The 15,802-nt window shown below is 38.1% G+C and overlaps 1 protein-coding gene across 3 annotated transcripts in view; it reads right to left on the reverse strand.

The window, feature by feature from the left end:
• The window catches only part of LOC144634413 (uncharacterized), a 54,966-nt gene that overhangs the window by 35,222 nt on the left and 3,942 nt on the right, over positions 1 to 15,802 (reverse strand). Inside the window, exons 3-11 of one of the 3 annotated variants that reach the window (XM_078493363.1) lie at positions 15,093 to 15,170; positions 7,130 to 7,327; positions 6,910 to 7,008; positions 5,549 to 5,635; positions 4,898 to 5,002; positions 4,421 to 4,507; positions 3,987 to 4,073; positions 3,188 to 3,490; positions 1,147 to 2,302 (exon numbers count right to left, since the gene is read on the reverse strand). In XM_078493363.1, coding sequence (XP_078349489.1) covers positions 2,120 to 2,302; positions 3,188 to 3,490; positions 3,987 to 4,073; positions 4,421 to 4,507; positions 4,898 to 5,002; positions 5,549 to 5,635; positions 6,910 to 7,008; positions 7,130 to 7,327; positions 15,093 to 15,170 — 1,227 coding nt within the window. In that variant the 3' untranslated portion in view covers positions 1,147 to 2,119. Of the gene's footprint in view, positions 1 to 1,146; positions 2,303 to 3,187; positions 3,491 to 3,986; positions 4,074 to 4,420; positions 4,508 to 4,897; positions 5,003 to 5,548; positions 5,636 to 6,909; positions 7,009 to 7,129; positions 7,328 to 15,092; positions 15,171 to 15,802 lie in introns of those variants that run through there. The other 2 variants (XM_078493365.1, XM_078493364.1) reach the window with 2 other exon arrangements.

Here is a 15,802-nt window from a genome sequence, read left to right on the forward strand (position 1 = left end):
AATTTGAAAGCGTTTTTTTTTTACCCGGACAGGCCAACCGGCCACACTGAAACGGCGTTTTCGGTCACCGAAAACGGTACTTTTCAAAAACGCTCTCCAAAGTGGGTAAAATTGCAATCATTGGTATGTATTTATTTAAAGAGTTTGCACGAGCTGCGACGCCTGAAGCCGACATCAAACGAAATATTCATAAAAATGTTTTTTTTTTTTAACCCTATCCAGACTGGGGGTGGGGAGTGCCCGCGCTGACTTTGAACGCTTTTAACTTAAAAGCCTCAAAACCTGCAATTTTGTTGTCCAAATTATGTTTTCTCCGTCGATAAAGAAACTCGGGAAATGATTTGCGAGGAACATAAATTTGGTGTTCTCTATTGTGCTATGCCAAGAGCGAATTTTTAAACATCCTTCTCAAAATGAAGATAGCACGATTCAAAGTTTAGATTTCACATTTTTACTCTCTTAGAAGCCATTAACTTTTAGCAGTATTTTAAAAAATCGAAAATTTCGGTTTTGCCATAGCACAAAAGAGGTTATAATTTATCAATAGGTTATATAATCTTTTAATTCTGTGCGCTGTTCTAACTGAAAACTTGGACACAAAATCGCATTATCCGCAGTTAAACTTATAAGAGCAAGTAACATCGCAGTCAACAGACATCTCTCAGTAAAGGACGATCATATTAATGAAAATTCATCGTCCCCTGACGAGGTTGATAAATTTTAGCGAAGTCGATGTTCTAAATATAGCGAATTAAAGCTTTACAAGACAATGACAAGATAGCAACCCGTGTCAAGAGATTTGGCTAAGGAATTTATTTATAAGCAAGGGTCCTGTGCGACCTTAATGTGGACGGAAAACATTTTTTACGACGGTTTTAAATTTCTCCGTTTTCAAATTTACCCGCGTTAACGTGGACAGGCCCTTAGTACTCAATCCATGGATGGGAATTGTCCGACAAATTAACTGGCCAAAACCAAGCTTCAATGTGACGGAAATCAGTGACAATAGCCAAACATGTTACATAGATACCGAGATCAATATTTATATTTTACCTCTTAACTACTTAATCCGGGACGCATTTACGGGATATCTGAAAGCAGTTTATGAATCATGAACCACACCAGATTCTTGAATTACCATTTATTTTGCATTTGGTGAGAATGTACGTTGTTATTTCTATACTTAATCAAGTAATATTATAATACGGCGAAGGGTAAATGACAGCACATAATAGTAATGAAGCGATCTATCCCCGAATTCAAAAAAAAAAAAGTGAAGAGGTTTTTTTGAAAATATATGTCCATTTAATTATGATAATTCCCGCGAGCTCATTGGTAGAGAGCAGTTATAGGATATGCACCTTCAAGGATATGCACCTTTAAGGCAATATTTGGTGTACTAGCTTGGGAAAATTTTACGATTCTTTTAATAAGCGAAGACCGGGTAGTTGTTAGATGCCATTTGAGACTTTTTAAGTGTAACTTCGTGGTTTCACACAGAAACGTGATCGTTCGGAATAACACACGTGCGTGATTTTGCACTGCATTGCCAGCTAATGATTCGACGGTAAAGTTTTAATCTATTTCTAAAAGAACTACAACCACCCAACAGTCTATTAGGGCGTAGAAATCACGTAAAAAACCCCGCAAAGTTTTAAGTTTTAAGAGCGTAGAGCATGAAAACAATATGATCGTTTGTATTTACAAGAGTAAAAAGCATTTTAAATGTACAACCGTGTATTGATTTGTTAAATATCGTTTAGTATAAGTTAGCTGGCCACTACCCAATTTTTTAAAAGTCGTATTTGCCTTTGTCATCTAAAAACATAAACTATTTTCTTTTATGCTGAAATATTAGCTACGAACCAAGCAATGATTTCCTGAACATCAAAACATGACCATTGAAACATTTTGTCGTTAAAATTAGGCTGCAAACTATCTTAATTCCGTGTTATGGGTTTTTGCAGTATTTTTCACTATTCATCTTCTGTGGGCGCCAATGCCGAAAAGATCTTGGGAATGAGTTCTTGAATGGGCAATGTAGCCCATTTAAAAGACTAACATAATTAATTGTGGACTTACAGGGCACCCCATGTACTAAATAGACTGTAGATAAAGTTTAACTAGTCAGCGGACATTCCCAATAATGCATGGTGCATTGTACACTTGTCGACCCAGCCCCATAATGACCATAACATTTACAGTAGTAAAATATTTGACTGTTAGCTGGATTTATGGCTGTTGTAAGAAAATACTGTTGAGCGAAGTTCGCTGAACATGTAGCACCAACTATCCTTTTCCCCTGCAATTAAAAAAAAAAATACATACATTCAGTTTCTTACTTGACTCCACGATGGGACAGATGTACTTAGGCGATTTAAGAAGGACCACAATGTAAAATTACTAATTTTAAAAACACAAAAAATTTTTTTAAAAATTTTTTTGGTTTTTTTTTTTTTTTTTTTTTTTTAATTTTAAAATTGGGGTTATATATACAAAAAAAAAAAAAAAAAAAAAAAAAAAATAAAAAAAAAAAAAAAAAAAAAAAAAAAAAAAAATAAAACCCAAAAAGGGGGGGCTGTGGTGTTAAAAAAAATTAACTCACATTGAGGTAGAAAAAAAAAAAAAAAAAAAAAAAAAAAAAAAAAAAAGGACCACAATGTAGCTTCAAATTAATAGCCACAATTATAAGCTGGTACGTACACTTCGTTCGTTTTAAAATAAATAAAGAAGTTAGGTACTATGGAAGCCAGCCCTATAATTCGACCAACAGCCACGGTGTCAAGTCCTTATCCTTTACTTATATATCAGATAATCGATAACAAGCAAGTGAAACGTAATACAAATAACATGATTTCTATTAGCGACAAAAGTTCATAATTTCACGGGAAAAAATGCACAAATTTGGTTAAATCATTTTGATAGAATGTATATTTATAACTTAAATGAGCGTGTGACCATCTTAATAAAAGCGACTTGTATGTGGTAACTACTTTTGCTGTACAAGATGGTCTCATTTGTACCCTTGTGTGTTATTATCTAAAAGGAAGCTACTGGGCAGATTTTTCGTATGATGCTAATTTTTTTTCTTTCAAGGTACTTACAAGTTTTAGACTTAAGCAAGAAACCTAAGTGCGACACTATTCGACACTATTAGTTTTGAGCCAAAAACATTGAATAAACTTACACTCGGTTCACCAAGGGTGACCTTAACTGGAGCTGCACGAATGTTGCTTCTAACTGGATTTTGGCTGGCCGTCTCCGTTTTAGTCTTGTGCTTACACTGAGAAAAGTCTCCCGCTCCTTGGGGACCCGGCAGTCCGGTTAAACCTTGAGCTCCCTGTGAGCCGTTAAATCCCTGAGGGCCTATGGCACCCTGGAGTCCCTGTGTCCCATTGAATCCTCGTGGTCCAGCTGGACCAATCGGTCCTTGAGAGCCGTTGAAGCCGGGAGGACCGATTGGGCCCTGGAGCTTACTCACGTTCTCTACCTGCGAGATAGATGGTTGAAAAAACAACAAAATATAATAAATTGCAGTCGAATTTCAAGATTGAAAGCGATGATGTTGTAAAGCCTTGATAGGACCGTACTAGCAGTTAAAATAGGCATTATTGGAGGCTTTTTCATGTATTGACAATACCTCGTATGTATCTAGGAGTTATAATACTGACCCAAATCCCTTAACAAGATTATATTAAACCTTGTAAAGCTATTGGGCCGAGTGTTATGTAAGTCACTATATATTAGGGAATAAAACCAACCCCAACCAGTCCCAGTGTTTCAATTTCTCCCTGTGAAATCAATACGTTTTCAAGCAGAGATGTATCGAAAATCGATTCAATAGTTCTTATAACAGACTGGTTGTGACTCTAACGTCTTTCTAAAGTATGTATGGAATTTTATGGAAACTTTGTATCATTTCATGTACTCCTTCTCTAAGGCGTCAATTTTATCTATAATCGGGTCTACATGTTACTGGTAATTACCTTTATGGAAAGCGTTCTGTTGATTTCGTCTAAAATTGCCTTCAAAGTGATGTCTTCTAGATGGAGTCTATCCGTTGCGTTTTTAAGCTGGGTAATAAAAAGCATATTTTTTTTTTTTGAGTAGCTCATGCCATCAACTGACTACCATCTTTTTGGTATTCTACCTATCATTTGATTTGACTTGACACTGGCATGGATGTGTATTTTTTCGTCCTGCTTACGTTCAAGGGTTCTTAAAACGTATACTGTATGAAAATACCTATTACCATCTCTTAACCGGGGTAATCATCAGGCTGAAATAGTTTGAACTCCGTGTATCAGGTAGGGAGCGATAGTTTAAGCCAATTCCTGGGCAAGAAATTTTCTCCCCCAGGTGTACAATTGCAACCTTGCGGTCTTTCCAAAGTAAGGACAATGCATTTTATAAAATCTACCTCTTCGTTTGTGTTAGAAACAGTCAAGGACAGTTCATCTTTCGTCAAGTTTGCACTTTTCTCTAAGCTCCTGAGACCATTCGAAACCTATAATGGGAGACATAGAAGAAACGTCTTGAAAGCCACAGTCATTTGGACCAAAATATAAAGCGCTACAGTAAACAAAACCCAAGTGGTCTAAATTTTGGTTGCAAACATTATATTGGTTTATGAGGCAAGACCCTTCCGTAAACAAAAAAGTCGAGAGGAATAAAAAAACAAGCGAGTGTGTGAAAATTGATAAGAATTAATAAAAAAATCCAATCAGATAAGGGCAATAAATTATAATTTAGAGAGTTACCATTGTTTAAGTGTTCGATTGTAGCCTTGATCTCTTGAAGTACGTTTGTCTAATAAGAGATCCATTTTCTAATCAGACAAAAAAAAAAATGGCTTATTAATCCCTTCTCTGTATTGATGTTGTAGATGCACACTTACCGATATAAAAGAATGCTCTGTGTTGTTCTTAAAAGACTTGAAGGCGCTCTCTGTTTGGTTAGCCAACGCATAAGCTGAGTGTATGGATAAATTGAGTTGGTTTATCTGAAGAAGAAATCAGATAGAACGTATGAGTAACGGGGCGGGGATGTTTGCCGTCTTTTTATGGTAAAGATTACGGATGTTGGTATCATTCAATGTCTTCAGGACGAAACGCCAATAGCCATCAGGGTACCCTTTATCGCTGCGTGAAAAGAAATAATAAGAAGGACGCCGTCAATCTATGTTCACTTGGTGGTTGAGATCGAACAGACATGAAATCTTTGAAATTTCCTCATAGAGGAAATATTTTTTGATGACAACGGCTTTGTTTTATTAAAAATCATTTCTTTAATATCCTATAATAAAGTGACGATGTAGATGTAGATACATGTATCTCTTATTTGTCAGTCTGTTTTGGAAAAGTATCATTCAGGCTTCACGTATAGCCTCAGCCACGCCCAGATTTGTGTTCTTTAAGGTTAAAATTTCCTACTAGCCCTCCCTTCCCTATAAAAAAAATAGTTCCCTTCTGGGTTCCTTACTCTCCACTGGTCACCTTATTTCTTGTAACAATTAAGCAGCGAATAGTAGCTAAATAATTAGTCACACCTTGAATAAAAGTGTTCTGTTGACATCCTTCCAAATACTGTTCAGTTTGTTATCTTGTTCAAGACATTTTGCAGCTGTATCGTTCAACTGTGAAATATATAGTCAGCACTCGTGACATCTGGTTAATTACTTTAAAATATAAACAGTGTTTCTTTCTTGCCCAGGAGTATGACCTAATAATTATAACGACTTACAAAAATAATAAGCTGCATGGACATCGACTGTTCTTACTTGCAATATTCCATGCATAAAAACGAAAACCGTAATTAATTTATGAATGTACTCACAACATGACAATTCAGTCTTGGCGCGATCTTGTTAAAGAGATACGTAGAGAATTAATTAATTAATTGGACATCATTTTGTGAAAGAAAGTTACTTTGAATTCAATAAAAAAAAAAAAAAAAAAAAAAAAAAACAATCAACGGAATACGAGCTCGAGATCCCAATGAGATGAAAACAGCCTTCGGCCTCATTAACAATCACCTCATGGAACTTCGAATTCGAGCGTATGATCTGATTTCTAAATAGAGGTCCGAGCGTCTATTGCCTACTGTTAAGCTCGGGCCAAGGGAGGATGAGAGTTGATGAGAGTTCAAACTCTCACTCTCGTTTGGCATGGAACTCTCATGCACTCTCATTGACTCTCATGTACTCTCATGCGCTCTCTTCGACATTGAACATGCTCAAAATGTTCATGAGAGTCGATGAGAGTTTTCTCTCGTTTGGCCTGAGTTGATGATAGCCGAGGTCAGATATGGGGATATTTGTCTTTTTGACAGAGAGAGACTGGAGCTGACAGAGCTGCAATGGCAACAATACTAAGGGTGTCATTTTGTTCCTGTTGTGATGCACATTTGTGGCGCCAAGTTTTAAGAACACTGCTTCAATATTTCCAGAGATATTTTTTATTCAGTATTTTACCATTTTTAGAGTCAAACCTTATGACGTCATCACTGATCTAATTTGCATAATACAAAAACGTCAATATCTCTGAAACGAAAAAATATATTTCGAAAAGAAAAACGCCATTCTTCTGTATTTCAAAAGGCCTTTCAAATAAGCAGAAAATATTTTTCATGTCATATACACTTTAAAATCCGTAAAAAGGAGAAACACGAAAATTACAAATTTGGGGAAAACATGCCTGCCAAAATGCCGTTGCCATGGTAACATCAAGTTCCTGACACAGCAACCTATCCTACCAAATTATTTCCAGATTAGTTTTAGATAAAGTAACAAAGTTTGGCAGCTTTTAGTTGAATATTGAGAGAGTTATTAGCGTTCAAAGTCAGCGCGGGCTCTTTCGCCCCCTCCCCGGTCTGGATAGGGTAAAAACATAAGAAAGGTCTCACTCCTACCTTCGATTGCAAAACTTCCAGCTGTAATGTCATGTTAGTTAATAGGCTCTTTTTTAACCCATTCATACTCCGCCGTACATTTCTGAATTCGTCGTCAACCTAACACAAAGAAAAAAAATAAAGTAATCAAAGTGAATTAAGGTCTCACAAACTCCTCGGTCCAATTAAAGGTGAATCACACTGAAATGAAATATCCAGATTATGCGGTTATCAAGATTACCTTTATAGTTAAGTTAGCTGTCTCTTCTACTGTGGCATTCACTGCTTTCCATAAGTTTCTTAATTCCTTCAATGGACCGGTTGTAGATTTCGTCTCGTTCCTTAACCCGGCAATCTGTCCAACAAGTGCACCCTCGACTGTCTTTAGCTTAAGTTCCGTGGACACTAGGCGTTCTGTAAGTTCTTGTATTTTCTTTTCCTAGTTGCAGAAGAGTAAAAAAAAAGGATTATTAACATGAACCATGCCAGTTTTAAGTATTTTCAGTAGTGAAAATGGCAGTTGACTTTTAAATCTACGATAAGTAACAGTGATGCAAAACTTGCCGCAAACGAAGCACGCATTAAGAGCGAAATGAATCGAAAACTTGTTTGTAATTAAGTTGACAAGGGAGGCGCGGTGACCCAATGGTTAACGCAAAGAAAAGCAGATCGAACGGTTTCGAGGCCTGGCCGGGACATTGCGTTGTGTACTGTATACTTGGATATATATAAAACTTGACTCTCATACTGCCTCGCTTGACCCTAGTATGTTAGTGGGTCTCGGCAAATTCACTGCTGCGGATAACCCTGCGATGAACAAGCATTCCATCAAGGGAAACCGGGAAAACTAAACAAACCGGGCAAAGCTAACACCTTATATAATTACCTTAGCTTGTAATTTAATGGTTAATGTTATTTTACACTACTGCTGTCAATCAAAAATAAAAATCGAATAGTGAGTGTGGAGAGCTGGAGAAATACTACATGTTTGCCAATTGTTTATATCAGTGGTAGAGCACAGGACACCCAGCCTAATTTTGCGCTAAGTTAAGAACGAGTTTGCCAGAGGACCAGGCAGGGGTGATACATGCCATCTCTCCGATTTGGATGAAACTTTGCCAGATTGAAGGGCTCACCCAATAACTCTGAAAGACAAAGTGGGTCGGCTTTGCGATTTTTCCCTTGGGAGTTAGACCACCCCCCTGGTTTTTGACCCCAAATCCCCAAAATTCCACTAAAATAAGCAACAAATGTAGACACCGCTCCTGGCTACAGAATATAATGAAATTTATTGTTATTCCACACACATAAAGACTAGCCCATTGTTAGTTTACACTGCAAGTTTCATGTAATTTGGACTGACAGGTGCCAATCAAGAATTGCCAACTTCTACCCATGTCACGCAACATTTAGCAGTTATGCAAATTAGCTCAAATTCTGATCCAAATATCGTCAAAGTCCAACTTCCTTTTTCCAAACAGTTTTTACCATGTTACAGGCTTAGCTTTGTTCTATTAAAATCACAAATAAAATTTTTGGCATCTGTTAAATTTTGGCGACAACAGCTGTTAAAATAACGTGACCAGAGACTGGTTCTAACAAAGAGCCAACGACCAAATTTAAGAAAATAAAGCACTATAGATGAGTTCAATGAACACAATATCTAGGTAATTGCGATTAACAGTGTCTGTAAACACAATTTATAGCCGTTAACTCTAGCGGAAGGCAATATTCAGTGCAATATTCCTTTCAGTTATAATAAATATCCCCTAAATTCTGTTCTTATTTATTGAGTGTAAGGAACGGTCATGATGGTTTTTTTAGTTCCAAGGCATCGAGGTGCAAGATATGAGTTTCAGTACATTACGTGGTTTGAAAGCTCTTGAATATCCATAAAAAAGATAACAATCTTCACACTTGACCTTGTTACTGACCTTCAATTACTTGTCGTCAACACCTTTTCACACTGCATATGAACACTTCAATCTGTGCCCGCCGTAAGCAGCCCTGAAATCGACCTGAAATTGTTATTTGTCTTGACTGATTTAGTCTCGAGCTCACTCTTTTGTTTATCTGTTCACTGACGGTCCGAGGAAACTTTGGATTATTCTTTGTTGCATTTGATATTACTTATGTAAACATAGTTTCGAAAAGCGAACTGAATGTGTGGGAAATCGCGCCCAAGACCATGGTCAGCGGTAGAGAAAAATAGCAAATTATATTTGAAATACAACATGATTTTTCCACTTAATATTCAGACCCTACTAGTGTCTTGCAATTCTGTGTCCAGCAATAAGAAAATCGCTTTAAAAAACACATTGTTGATTGTTACTAGAATTGCGTGATACTTACATGATCAAGTCGCGTGACTTTGCCCAGCACGGGTTTTATTTAAAAAACCTTACTTACAGAGTTGGCGATCTGTGCATCTCAAAGTTGAACGTGGCTTTTCTTTTTTGTTTGTTTTTGAATAATTCTCAGAACAAATGTGACATATCCGTTCGTTATCCGTGGGTGAAGGGATTTTTCCCCTTGACCTCTTGTCAAAAAGATATAAGAACGCATCTGAGAGCAGTAAAAGTCTCAAAGACTGGTATCCCTCAGAGAAGGATTTGATTCTCGCTTTCGCTGGACATTTCAATGAAGATTACGCTAATATGACGATCTGTCAGAGACACTGAGCTGAGCTGGGTGTGTTTTGCAATTGGAGACCAAGCAGGAAATATGTGCATCCCCTTCATGGAAATCGCAAGGGCAAGCCGGAGAGAGAAGCAAATCTAGAAATGAGCAGACAGATTATGGAAAATTGGAGAGTGCTTATTCCAGTTGAAGCAGGTAAAGTAGGAAGATATTGTCTACGCTCGTTCTGTGCTGCTGTTTAAAAAATAAGATAACCTTTTTATCGCGGTCTTTGCTTAAGCTATTGTAACACAGAATAATGCAAAAAGGTGCAAATTATGGCCAGTGACTAATCTAATTCTTAGTTTTCTTGTATGTTTATATGTGTCTGTACAGAAACAAGGTCAAACATCAGACTAGTCTAGCGGTTCAATTCAGTCAAGCCACTTTTGAGAGTCGGTCTGCGGGTATATTCGTATTTACCTGGCGGTTCAGGGTTTATATAATAGGGCCTTTCTCGGTATTTAATATTTGAAAGGGTTTTGCGGTCCAGGTTTGAACAAAGTACATAGCGGTTTGCGGGATGTACGACCTCCTATAATAAACCCCCTTGCTCAAATACTCCAACACTGCGAGTTCTAGTCCACGGACGAAAAACGTAATGTTGACACAGGCATTGACATTTTCTGTTAAGTTTTTTGGGGACAGGGCAGGGAGGTGGATGAAAATATTACGGTGTGATTATTAAAAAAAATAATGTAAAATTGTATGAATAATGCTTAACTGTTTTCAGGAATATGCAAACTGTATAGAACTGATCATCTTGCTACTGTGCGAGTCTCGACACCGGGTGAAGTTTTGTGCATAGAGCAATCTGAAGAGTTAACTATTGTCCCAATACCAATACAGTGAAATTCCGGTTATAAGCCCCCCCCCCCCCCCGATTATAAGCTCCCCCGGGTTATAACCCATCTACCTGGAATCAAAAAATACATCCGATTATAAGCCCTCCGGATATAAGCCACCTCTCTACCGAATGACAGTACAGAACAGGGCTAAATGTTGCTTTATTGTGCGTTTTTACTCAAATACGTATTTCGATCAACACTCCTGTGGCTCGTTTCGGAACGATCTTCTCATTCCGCTTATAAGCCCTCCCGGATATAAGCCCCTCCGCTTATAAGCCCACCCAAAACCCGTTACAAAATTGTATAAGCCCAGGGCTTATAACCGGAATTCTACGGTATCCGGAACCTATCTCCAGAACCACAAGCGTCAACCAAAATTTCACTGTCTGTCGAGGAAGAGCCACCAGCTGACGAAGCTGCACTGAAGGGTATATTTCTCATGCCTTGAGGAGGGATGCACAAAGACATACCAGTTTTTTTATGAGTTTCCAGAAGCAACTAGACATAGAAAAGCACCTTGTAAGGCACCATACAAAAACGGGCCAAAATTTTAATAAACTTGCCAAGAGGTCTCTGGAAACTACCTAAACAATAGATCAGATTAAGGTCAAGCTCCCAAACAGCCGTTACCATGAGTTCCACCTGTCCAGTCCCAAAGGGATGGGTGGTGAAGATATCCAAAAAAGAGATCTGCTTTTCAGAGGAGGTCAAGTCTCATCTGAAAAGGAACTCCCTAGAAGGTGAGGAGACCGGAAGAAGGGCAAGTGCAGTGGATGTCTACAGTAAACTAAGAACTTTGCGCGACGAGAGTGGAGAGAAAGTATTCAACAAAGAAGATTGGCTGACTGCTGAGCAAATAGCCCGGTACTTTAGTAGACTTTCTGACTTGCACAGAACCGGCCGACTAGCCATAGACCAGGCTGATCCGAGTTCAACTGAAGAGGAGGAGGAAGGCTTTGTTGCCGAGGCAGAGGAGATAGTAACAAGGCTTCGAGTTCGAAGTCAGCTGGAGCTTTAATTTTATTATTGTAAGACACTGAATGCTTCATTAGTTGTAAATTCCAGCTGTTTACCGCCTGTAGCATGGTTGCGTTTCGAGGCGCAGGCTAAAGATGCCAGAATGAAGTCAACATGGAGTTTACAAAAAAGTCGCGGATTCCACATAGGGTAAGTTGCCGTTTCGCTAGCTTCGCTTGCATTTTGCTCTCTTAAATGGTCGGTGACCCCTACTTTTTTTTAACGGATCACTTTTGTTAATTAATATCTACGTTTTGCGAGGAAATGAAAAAAACCTATCGAGTGGAAGTTCGATTTTTTTTTATCACACTGACGGTTTGAATTCCACTTTTTGAGCTTTCCGTTTTGCCGTGCGACAGTTTCAAACTCGTTTTTTTCAGGGTTAAGTTTTACAAATAAGATAGTAAAAGTAGGAATTATTTACGCAACAGACGCACTTCTACAAAACGTGATTAAGATCGTTAGCCTCTGTTTACGCATTTCGATATTTTTAACAATAAGCCCTGTAAACCATGCTAAATTACCGTGCGCCAATTTTTCAAAATCAGGATAGTTTTCCACACGCTTTTTCTCTGAAACGAAGTCGGTGACCCCAACCTTTTTTTTTCGCATTTCTGACACAAGTAACTCATTATTTGACTGCAGGAAAAAACTAAAAGAAATCTATCGAGTAGAACATTTTGGCGCGAACGTCCTTAAGGACGTTCACGCTAATTGCTGATGCGCTTCCTCACTGCGCACGTAATTCATGTCGCAACAGCACGCCACGTCATGCATGAGCATGCGCGCTGAAAAAACTTTCCAAGCACATATAGGGTGGGTAGCCGTTGTGTTAACTTCGCTTGCAGCTAGTTTCCTCACTTAAACAGTCGGTGACCCCCATTTTTTTCGGGATATATAACATTTTGGGATAAATCTCTATCGATTGACAAGAAAGGGCCAAATTTAAATGTTAGAAGTTTATTATTTTTTTCATTTTCTCTTCCCGCGCGCAGTCACAGTCACATTTTGCTGTTTTGAACGTTTGCAAATCCAGTTGTTTAAGACAAGGTTTACTCAAAAGGACTTTAAAAGTGAAATAATTATATTTGTTCAATAGACCCACTTAAATAAATTCGGACAAAAGAATTTGGCTTGCATCATTCATGTAAAATATTTTGTTGCCAGAAGCCACAGAGGTCATATCGAGTGACGAAGTCAAATTTAGCCAAATAAGCGCCTTTCTTTCAGATATCGTATCTCATAAACGAATGCAGTGACCCCCAATGTTTTTTACATTTCTGACATCAGTTACTTGTGAACTAGCAGTGGTGAAATTTTAAAAAAAAGTTGCAATGTTGGAAGATTTTTGCGCGAACGTCCTTAAGGTAACTTGTTAGTCAACCCGTGGATGGAATGAGACTCTATATATCAAAGATGTGCCAAGACAACTTTGAGTGAATTACATCTAAAAAGTAACTAATAAAAATACCTTTCTACCATCCCCACCCCCAACCCCTGTAAGAGGCTTCCCGGAATGAGTAAAAGAAGCTTCGAATCCTCTTCCATTATTTCCAGGTATTTTCACTCAAACTTTGAGCCTGCTTGCAATCTAATTTTTTTAAACGAAAATTCAAAGAAAAAAAATCACGGCCCCGCCATATGTCTTCTAAGCTGGCATAGCTTGCTCCAAAGCTGCATTTATAGGCTAATCCACGGTCGTACGTCGACTAAAACTGATGAAGTGCCAGAAGTCTTGCGAAAGGTAAAAGCAAATTGTATATTTCATCACAGATAGGTGATTGAACACAGGTCTTATTTCCTGCAGTTGCAGTTACCGCTGATGATGCTTCCGGGCTCATGCTTCGTCACGCACACGAACAACCTCACGAACAATTTACCATGTTTGCCTCTACTGGTGCACGAGGAGCCGAAACCATTAATTCAAAGTTTGTTTTAACCCACAGTGCAATTATAAAAACGAAAGCTCGAGACTATAAATCGGTAAAGACAACTAACAATTTCAGGTCGATTTCAGACTTCTTACGGCGGGCACAGATTGAAATCTTCATTTGCAACGAGGAAAGGCAGTGTCGACGATAAGTAATTGAAGGTCAGTAACAAGGTCAAGTGTGAAGATTGTTATCTTTTAATGGATATTCAAGAGCTTTCAAACCACGTAATGTACTGAAACTCATATATTGCACCTCGATGCCTTGGAACTAAAAAAACCATCATGACCGTTCCTTACACTCAATAAATAAGAACAGAATTTAGGGGATATTTATTATAACTGAAAGGAATATTGCACTGAATATTGCCTTCCGCTAGAGTTAACGGCTATAAATTGTGTTTACAGACATTGTTAATCGCAATTACCTAGATATTGTGTTCATTGAACTGATCTATAGTGCTTTATTTTCTTAAATTTGGTCGTTGGCTCTTTGTTAGAACCAGTCTCTGGTCACGTTATTTTAACAGCTGTTGTCGCCAAAATTTAACAGATGCCAAAAATTTTATTTGTGATTTTAATAGAACAAAGCTAAGCCTGTAACATGGTAAAAACTGTTTGGAAAAAGGAAGTTGGACTTTGACGATATTTGGATCAGAATTTGAGCTAATTTGCATAACTGCTAAATGTTGCGTGACATGGGTAGAAGTTGGCAATTCTTGATTGGCACCAGTCAGTCCAAATCACATGAAACTTGCAGCGTAAACTAACAATGGGCTAGTCGTTATGTGTGTGGAATAACAATAAATTTCATTATATTCTGTAGCCAGGAGCGGTGTCTACATTTGTTGCTTATTTTAGTGGAATTTTGGGGATTTGGGGTCAAAAACCAGGGGGGGTGGTCTAACTCCCAAGGGAAAAATCGCAAAGCCAACCCACTTTGTCTTCTAGAGTTATTGGGTGAGCCCTTCAATCTGGCAAAGTTTCATCCAAATCGGAGAGATGGCATGTATCACCCCTGCCTGGTCCTCTGGCAAACTCGTTCTTAAAATTCAAGTCGTGGCTTCACAAAGGCATTGCGTATCGTTCAGTATTACACAGCAGTTTCATTATACAGTACAGTCGAAGCTCTCATAAGCGGACACCCTCGGGACGCGAAAAAAGTGTCCGCAACTGGAGCTGGCCGCTTACGAGAATGGTTCTTGTAAGCGGCCACTAGAGGTGTAGGGGATAGATGGCCGCTTACGGGAGCTTGCCCAGCTAACATAATGGTAATATGCAACTTAGTGGTGTTTCGAAATGTTATCGGACGTGGATGACGACAAAACAAACACTGAAATATGGTACTGTAATTACAGTAAAATCATTGTGATGAACGGCGACGTGAAGTTGATTGATTAATACAAGATACAGAGGTTTTTTTATATGATTTTCTTTGCGGTGTCCGCTTACGGGAGCTTAAAAATAAAGAAAAAGTCTAAGTCGTAATCTCGTAAAGTGTCCGCGGCCGCTTACGGGAATGTCCGCTTACGAGAATGTAAAAATACAGAGTTTGTATGGGAGTAAAAACGGGGTTTCCAACAAGGTGGCCGTAAGTAGAGCTGTCCGCTTACGAGAGTGTCCGTTAAGAGAGCTTCGACTGTATAACATTAGTGTGTATCTCAGTAAAAGGCAATTTTTTTTGCTAAAATAATTATGAACCATGACCTTAAGCTGTCTAAATGCATTACCTGTGATGTGATCCGCTCAACTAACTTGGCATTTTGTTTTTTCAGAAGTTTTCTCAACTCGTCGATTTCTTTACGAACCTGCGAGAAAATCGTATACAAACATGTTCGTTACATATATACTGTGCTGTGATAACGCGATTGTCTTACCAATTCTTTGTCTGGTATGCACATATTTAATTGCTGCATCTGTTCTTAGCGACGCATTTATTAAACAGTAAACACACGTGGCTACCTTTGCCATTAAATGGCAAAGGTAGCTTCAAGTAGGCCTTTCTCGATTATGCTAGTAAAACTGGCATTTAATGCTACTAGAAATTCTCGCATAAAGCCAAAAAAATGCTAAAACAATGCCTGATTTCTTTTAAAAATGCCATTTGAATTCCAAAGAATGCTTTGTTTTATTTCAAACAAAACGTACGAACTCTGACATTATATGCTTAAATCAACAACAGGTGATACTTAATAATTGTTTGTTTATAAAAATAAGAAATAAAAAAAATATTAATTTTAAAAAAAAATTAAAAAAAAAACACACACGTAAGTAACACAACACAAGTACACAAGTAACACAACGCACAAACAGCCGAAACAGACAGAAAACAATCAAATTAAGTAATCAAATCTGTGAAACTTTAGGATTATTTATCCTTCTGAGTTCTGAGTGCTGAAATCTAGATCACAGTCATGAAAAATGACAGAAAATGCTAGCA

This window comes from Oculina patagonica, chromosome 13 (genome assembly GCF_052425735.1).
Source record: "Oculina patagonica isolate OP01 chromosome 13, crgOcupat, whole genome shotgun sequence".
NCBI classification, from domain to species: domain Eukaryota; kingdom Metazoa; phylum Cnidaria; class Anthozoa; order Scleractinia; family Oculinidae; genus Oculina; species Oculina patagonica.